This window comes from Chlorocebus sabaeus, chromosome 6, assembly GCF_047675955.1.
Source record: "Chlorocebus sabaeus isolate Y175 chromosome 6, mChlSab1.0.hap1, whole genome shotgun sequence".
Lineage (NCBI taxonomy): Eukaryota > Metazoa > Chordata > Mammalia > Primates > Cercopithecidae > Chlorocebus > Chlorocebus sabaeus.
The window spans coordinates 11,410,083-11,417,791 of NC_132909.1; the positions used below are offsets into that span (position 1 = coordinate 11,410,083).

General features: G+C 56.8%; 1 protein-coding gene across 1 annotated transcript; it reads left to right on the forward strand.

Moving 5' to 3' along the window:
- The first annotated feature begins 2,951 nt into the window (after positions 1–2,951).
- Positions 2,952–5,883, forward strand: PNMA8B (PNMA family member 8B). Its single transcript, XM_007997298.3, has one exon. It carries the CDS (start codon positions 3,873–3,875, stop codon positions 5,775–5,777), a length of 1,905 nt encoding a protein of 634 aa, XP_007995489.3. The 5' UTR covers positions 2,952–3,872; the 3' UTR covers positions 5,778–5,883.
- Positions 5,884–7,709: the final 1,826 nt, after the last annotated feature.

The window sequence follows — 7,709 nt, forward strand, 5'->3', positions numbered from 1 at the left end:
GACAGAGCAAGGCTCTGACTCTAAAATACACACAGAGACACACACACACACACACACGAAAAGTGCAAGCTTCCTGTTTCTCTTTTTGTTGTGTTTTCCAATCTTGCAGTTATAGATAATGGTTGTGCTGAGTGTATTCACACACACATGCGCGCGCACACACACACACTCATACACACACGCACACACTCTCCCTAATTAATTCTTGCAAACAAATTCCCGATGGCCCTGTGTGACTGCCGAGCCCTTGAAATACAGCTACTCCAAAGGGACTCATTATGAAAAGAGAGTGTCTGATAGCTCATTAATAATTGTTTTATATTGACAACTGTGCAAATGACAACACTTTGTGTATTTTGGGATAAATAATATATACTCTTCCTTTTCTTTTCCTTTTTCCCTTTTCCTTTTTTTCTTTTCTTTTCTTTTTTTTTTTTTGAGACAGGGTCACCCTCTTGCCCAAGCTGGAGTGCAGTGTAGCATGCTCACTCACTTCAGCCTTGATCTCCTGGGCTGAAGCGATCGTCTTACCTCAGCTTCCTGAGTATCGGGGACTATAGATGTGTGTCACTAAGCCCAGCTAAGTTTTGTATATTTTGTAGAGATGAGATTTTGCCATGTTGGCCAGGCTGGTCTCAAACTCCTGAGTTCAAGTGATCCACCTGCCTCGGCTTCCCAAAGTGCTGGGATTACAGGTGTGAGCCACTGCGCCCAGCCAAAATCTATTCTTAAAATTCACTTTTCTTGCTTCTTTCTTATTTATTGAAGATAGCCCCCTAGAAAACTGTTTTTCTCTTTCCTTCTTTCTTTCTTTCTTTCTTTCTTTCTTTCTTTCTTTCTTTCTTTCTTTCTTTCTTTCTTTCTTTCTTTTTCTTTCTTTCTTTCTTTCTTTCTTATCAATAGATGTAGAAAAAGCAACTCGAATTTTTTTTTTTTTTTGAGACAGCGTCTCCCTCTGTCTCCCTCAATCTCAGCTCGCTGCAACCTCTGCCTCCCAGGTTCATGCGATTCTCCTGCCTCAGCCTCCCGAGTAGCTGGGATTACAGGCGTGCGCTACCGTGCCCAGCCTAGATTGGAGATTCACATGTCAAAAATGACACTTTGGGCTGAGCGTGATGGCCCACACCTGTAATCCTAGCACTTTGGGAGGCTGAGGTGGGTGGATCACCTGAGGTCAGTGTTGGCTGGCCACAATTAGAAATTTTAACATTACACATGCAGTTCGAATTTGGGGCTGGCATTCCATTCCTGCTGGACAATGCTGCTCTGGAGACAACAGTCACATCACATCTATCTGTGGATCAGGAAGATCAGAGGAGGAAAAAGTGGTGGAAAATGGGAGTGAGTAAGCAGTTTGCCCAGTTGCCATGGTAACCTTGCAATTAAACTGTCCTTAAACGTAAAAAAATCCAAACACAACAGTAGGGGGGTGGGTCTGGTGGCCAAAAAAAAAAAAAAAAAAAACTCGAGGTGTTTTGGTTTCCTATTTATTTGTTTATTAACAGATGCCTTGGGCTGAGCACTGTAATCCCAGCACTTTGGGAGGCCGATGCTGGTGGATCACCCGAGGTCAGGAGTTCAAGACCAGCCTGGCCAACATGGTGAAAACCCATCTACTAAAAATACAAAAGTAGGCCGGGTGCGGTGGCTCACACCTGTAATCCCAACACTTTGGGAGGCTGAGGCAGGTGGATTACGAGGTCAGGAGTTTGAGACCAGCTTGCCCAACATAGTGAAACCCTGTCTCTACTAAAAACACAAAAATTAGCTGGGCGTGGTGGCAGTCAACTGTAATCCCAGCTACTTGGGAGGCTGAGGCTGGAGAATGGTTTGAAGCCAGGAGGCGGAGGTTGCAGTGAGCCAAGATCACGCCACTGCACTCCAGCCTGGGTGACAGTGCGAGACTCTGTCTCAAAACAAACAAAACAAAAAAACAAAAACAAAAAAAAACAAAACTAGCTGGGCATGGTGGTGCATGCGTGTAGTCCCAGCTACTCTGGAGGCTGAGACAGGAGAATGACTTGAACCTGGGTGGTGGAGGTTGCAGTGAGCCGAGATTGCTCCATTGCACTCCAGCCTGGGTGACAGAGCAAGACTCCATCTCAAAAACAAACAAACCAACAGAACAGATGCTTTTATAATGGTAAGTTCTCAATAAATAATTCTCTTAGCCATCTTTCATGGAGCACCAGCTGTGGGCCAGCCTCTCTTCCAAATGCTTTCCTGGATTATTCCCTTTAATCCTCATGAGAACCCTTTGAGGCCAGGCATGGTGGCTCACCACGTAATCCTGTAATCCCAGCACTTTTAGAGGCTGAGGCGGGCAGATCACTTGAGGTTAGGAGTTCAAGACCAGCCTGGACAACATGGTGAAAACTTATCTCTACAAAAAATACAAACATTTGCCAGATGTGATGGTGTGTGCTTGTAATCCCAGCTACTTGGGAGGCCTGTCATCCTTGCTACTTAGGAGGCTGAAGCAGGAGAATCGCTTGAACCTGGGAGGTGGAAGTTGAAGTGAACCGTGATGGTGCCATTGCACTCCAGCCTGGATGATAGAGCAAGACTCCATCTCAAAAACAAAACAAAACAAAACACCACAAAAACAAAACAAAAAAACTCTTTGAGGTAGGGACGATGGTTGAGATATAAACCTACCAGCTGGGCTACAGAGCCAGATTCATATAGAGTAGGGGACAGCCTTATGGCCAACAAGGGACAGAGAAGCAAATGCATGTTTACAGTAGCTATGACTGACGTTCACAGGCCCCAGTCTGCTGTCAAGGGAAATGCTTTCTTGCAAAATTCATGGCAGGTCTAACAATCATACATATGCTCAAAGCGTGTGCAAAACCACAGGATTTATTGTGCATGCAGAGTTCAGAATACAGGAACGTGTGTGGGAGTGAGGGCGGGTGCCAGTGAGTGGGGCCTGTACCCTGCAAGTGAGGCCCATATACCCTGAATGGTGTCTTGCTCACAGATGGCGCCCGGGTCCCCCTATTTGATACTGAGACCCGTATACTGTGAATGAGGCCAGTATCCCGAGTAAGTCGTGGTCCCACGCTACAAGGCCAGTGCCCCTTGATTTAGGCCTATATAATCCTGAATTCCACCTGGCCACTGGAAGGGGGAATTGTAACCCCCAGTGAAGCCTGTACCCCCTGGAGGGAGGCTTCATATCCCCTGAATGAGGTCGGGTCTCCTCGAATGATTTCTGGCCCTCTGTGGTTTCGGCGTTTTTTGCTGGTTAATGAAAGTGGTGCTTCCAGGCCCCAAGTCCTTCTCATCGGGACCTTTAAGGGAAGCGTCTCAGGCCACAGCGACGCAGACCCCAGCTCAAGGCTGCACCGTTGCCATGGAGACGGTTGGGCGGGGGACAGGGGAGGGCGTGTGACTCCGTCTGCGCAGGCGCAGGCCGGAGCAGCCGCGTCGCAGCGGAACTGCTGAGATTCAGGCCCAGGGTGCGCGCTCAGACGCCGCGCGAGCGCCAGGCAAGCTGCGGCTCCCACCTCCCACGCCCCTCCAGGTGCACTCGGCGCCGCCCCCCTGCACCTGGTTGCAGTGCCGAGTCACACAGGCCTCTGTCAGAGAGGGAGGGAGCTGCCCTGGAAAGCAGACACGTAAGCCCCCTGCGGATCCTCAGACAGCTCTGGAGAGGGGTCCCGGGGGAGGGTCACTGCGTCCAGCCGGCCAGCAGGCAGCTAGAACCCCCGAGGCCCGAGCCCCACTCCAGGCTTGCCACATTCACCGGAACCGGGACTCTAAGCCCTGCAGGTGACTTTCCAGGGTTGCATTGACACCTTGCGCTGCAGCCCACCCCTATCTCGGGCTCCCTCCTGCTCCAAGATCAGCACCGAGGGGGCGGCACCATGGCCATGAGCATTTTGCAGGACTGGTGCCGGAGCCTGGACGTGGACGCGCACAGGGCCTTGCTGGTCACCGGCATCCCGGAGGGCCTGGAGCAGGCAGACGTTGAAGCCGTCCTGCAGCCGACCCTCCTGCCCCTGGGCACGTTCAGGTTGCGACACATGAAGGGCTTGATGAACGAGAAGGCCCAGGCCGCCCTGGTGGAGTTTGTGGAGGACGTCAATCACGCTGCCATTCCCAGGGAGATCCCAGGCAAGGACGGGGTCTGGAGGGTTCTGTGGAAGGACCGTGCGCAGGACACGAGGGTCCTGAGGCAGATGAGACGCCTGCTGCTGGATGACGGACCCACGCAGGTCGCGGAGGCTGGGACCCCCGGGGAGGCGCCCACCCCTCCAGCTTCGGAGACCCAGGCCCAGGATTCTGGGGAGGTGACAGGGCAGGCTGGCTCGCCTCTTGGGGCAGCCAGGAACGCAAGGAGGGGCCGTCGGGGTCGTAGAAACAGAACCAGACGCAACAGGTTGACCCAGAAGGGCAAGAAGAGAAGCCGAGGAGGGCGGCCGTCTGCTTCCGCGAGGAGTGAGGCTGAGGACTCTTCCGATGAGAGCCTGGGCATCGTGATCGAGGAGATCGACCAGGGGGACCTGAGCGGAGACGAGGACCAGAGTGCGCTGTACGCCACGCTCCAGGCGGCTGCCAGGGAGCTGGTTAGGCAGTGGGCGCCCTGCAGCTCGGAAGGGGAAGATGGTCCCCGGGAGTTCTTGGCTCTGGTCACTGTCACCGACAAAGCGAAGAAAGAAGAGGCAGAGAAGGAGCCAGCTGGGGCCGAATCCATCCGCTTGAACACCAAAGAAGACAAAAATGGCGTCCCCGACTTAGTGGCCCTGCTGGCTGTGAGAGACACCCCGGACGAGGAGCCGGTGGACAGCGACGCTTCGGAGAGCGACTCGCAGGAAAGTGAGGACCAAGAAACAGAGGGGTTGGATAATCCTGAGTTCGTGGCCATTGTGGCCTATACCGACCCGTCGGACCCCTGGGCCCGGGAGGAGATGTTGAAAATCGCTTCTGTTATCGAGTCTCTAGGCTGGAGCGACGAGAAAGACAAGCGAGACCCCCTCCGACAGGTCTTGTCCGTTATGTCCAAGGACACTAACGGGACCCGCGTGAAGGTGGAGGAGGCGGGCCGCGAGGTGGACGCCGTGGTCCTGCGCAAGGCCGGGGACGACGGGGACCTCCGGGAGTGCATTTCCACCTTGGCGCAGCCAGATCTCCCTCCCCAGGCGAAGAAGGCTGGGTGTGGCCTCTTCGGGGGCTGGAGCGAGCACAGTGAGGACGAGGGGGGCCTTCTGGAGCTGGTGGCGCTCCTGGCTGCCCAGGACATGGCGGAGGTGATGAAGGAGGAAAAAGAAAACGCCTGGGAAGGCGGGAAGTACAAATACCCCAAAGGCAAACTGGGGGAGGTATTGGCGCTCCTGGCGGCCCGGGAGAACATGGGGTCCAACGAGGGGTCAGAGGAGGCTTCGGACGAACAGTCCGAGGAGGAGTCGGAGGACACCGAGAGCGAGGCGTCGGAGCCCGAGGACAGGGCGTCCAGGAAGCCCCGGGCCAAGAGGGCGCGCACCGCCCCCAGGGGCCTGACTCCGGCCGGCGCGCCCCCCACCGCGTCCGTGGCCCGCAAAACCCGCGGGGGCGGCCGAGGCCGAGGCCGGGGCGTCACTCCGGAGAAGAAAGCCGGGAGCCGGGGCTCGGCCCAGGACGACGCCGCTGGAAGCCGGAAGAAGAAGGGGAGCGCGGGCGCCGGGGCCAATGCCAGGGCAGGCGAGGCCAAGGGCCAGGCGCCCGCTGGATCCAAGGCCGCACGCGGGAAGAAGGCCCGTCGGGGCCGGAGGCTGCCCCCCAAATGCCGCTAGTGGCCCCCCCAGGAAGCCGCCCAGGCTGCGAGCAGGCCCCGCAGGGCGCCTGCCCGAGTGTGGCTCCCGCCCTCCCCTTCCCCTTTCCTGCCCTCCGCAGACGCGATCTCCTCGCTTCACCGCGCGCCCGGGCCGCGTTTTGCCGGCGTCACGTTCCCCTCTCGGGCCCTCGTGGGCTCGGGGCGCCAGCGATCCCGACGGAGGAAGCCCGGATGGGAGGAGGAAGGAGAAGTGGGCGCCTGAGGCAGCAGCCCAGGGCCGAGATGGGGACGCGCTGAGTGGACCAGGGTTGGGGGGCCCGGGTCGCCCCCGCAGGGTGTGTGTGTGGACGCCAGGCACCTGCAGAGGCGAGCAGGGCTCTTCGTGGCGCTCTCGGGGCCTGCGCCTGGGAGGGACTGTCGGCCGCTGTCGCCCCTACCCCAGTCTGACTCTGCCCTGGGTCTGTGGTGGAGACTCGGTCACCAGCCGCGCAGCGCGTATCAGGGCGCAACTCTCAGCCAGGGGAGACTCCAGCTCCCAGCCAGGGGAAGAGATGATTCCAGAAAGGACAGTCTGCGAGATGGAAGGCGGTTGGGAAGGGGAGGAGGAGGAAAGGGGAGAGGAACGGTGGGGGAAGGGAAGGAGGAGGAGGAGTGGGAGGAGGAAGAGCAGAGGGAAGACCATGCCAGCCCTGCCCACCCGGAAGCCCCTGATACACAGGAACCAGCTCCAGGCCAAGGCCACCTGCCCCTGACCACAAGTTGAATTTGTCACTCAAACTGCAGTGTTTCCCAACATTCGAATTATTTGCGGAGGTGTTCCATTTGGGGTAATTCACATAAAATCCAGAGTTTTGGCTCTTCTGGGCTGCGTGGGCCCTTGCCCCCTCCCATAGGTTGTGGCTCCCCTGGTCCTCTCTATCCTCTGGAGCTGACCCACCGCTCAGCGCTGGCCTTGCAGCCCTTACTAAAGGCCTTGAAAATGCCTGGGTTCACCCCCTGAGTGAATTAAAGGCCAGAGGGGCCTCTGAAGGGCACTGTGAGGGACAGAGGCTCGCCTGGGCAGTGCAGAAGCCGGCCACGTGTCCCTCCTTACAGGGGATGAAATGACCTGGGGAGGAAACCCCAGCCCTTTCCCAGAGCTTCCAGAGTAGGCGGCCAGTGCTGTAAGGCTGATTCACCACCTGCTGTCCCAAGCAAGCTTGAGTTGTGTGTGAGTCCGCGCCATGCCGTGCTGTACCGTATGCTTCAGCTCCCCCAACCCCTGCTGAGCTTGATTTTTCCCTAAATATCAGTCTCCACGGGACCCCACATTCGTTCATGCCTTCTTGTCCCTAGGGTAATGTGTGTGTTTCCTCGTCCTAATTTCTATCCCTTGGCAGTGAGGAGCCCATCATGCCAGGGGGCCCTGCCCTGCTTGTCTCTGGAAAGGAATAGGGGGGCCTGGGTGTGACCTCAGAGCCCGGACCAGACTGTCCCAGTCCCATGTCAGGGACACCCAGATGCAGATGCTGTCTGAGACCTGCTGCAGGGCGTGGGTGCTCCTCCCTGCTTGGAGGCTGTTCCTGGACGGCGACCCACCCACTGAGGACCAGGCCAGGTGCGCCTAGAGCTGGTCACAGCAGCCTGTGGTGTTGCCTGTGGGTGGAGAGGGCCCCAGGTGTGCTTCTCCCGTAGCGGTCCTAAACTTCTGTCCCTGTGCACTGTGTCACCTGGATCATCCAGTAAAGTGAAATTCAGCACTGTGCTCTCTCTGTGCTCTGGGCGATGGGACAGGGGGAGTGTGGGAGCGTGGGCCACAGATGTCCACAGTCTTGACTGTGGTTTGCCCAGAACATCTGGGAACTGTCCTGTCACTAGTTTACATACACTGTCCTTTGCTGCTTCAGGCTCCCTGCCTGACTCTCCCTACCCAGCAGCAGCGTTTCACCCCTTGCAGATCTGAGCCAGCTTC

Coding starts and splice junctions, on each gene's coding strand:
- PNMA8B (XM_007997298.3), top strand. CDS start 3,873: ATGGCCATGAGCATTTTGCAGGACTGGTGCCGGAGCCTGGACGTGGAC.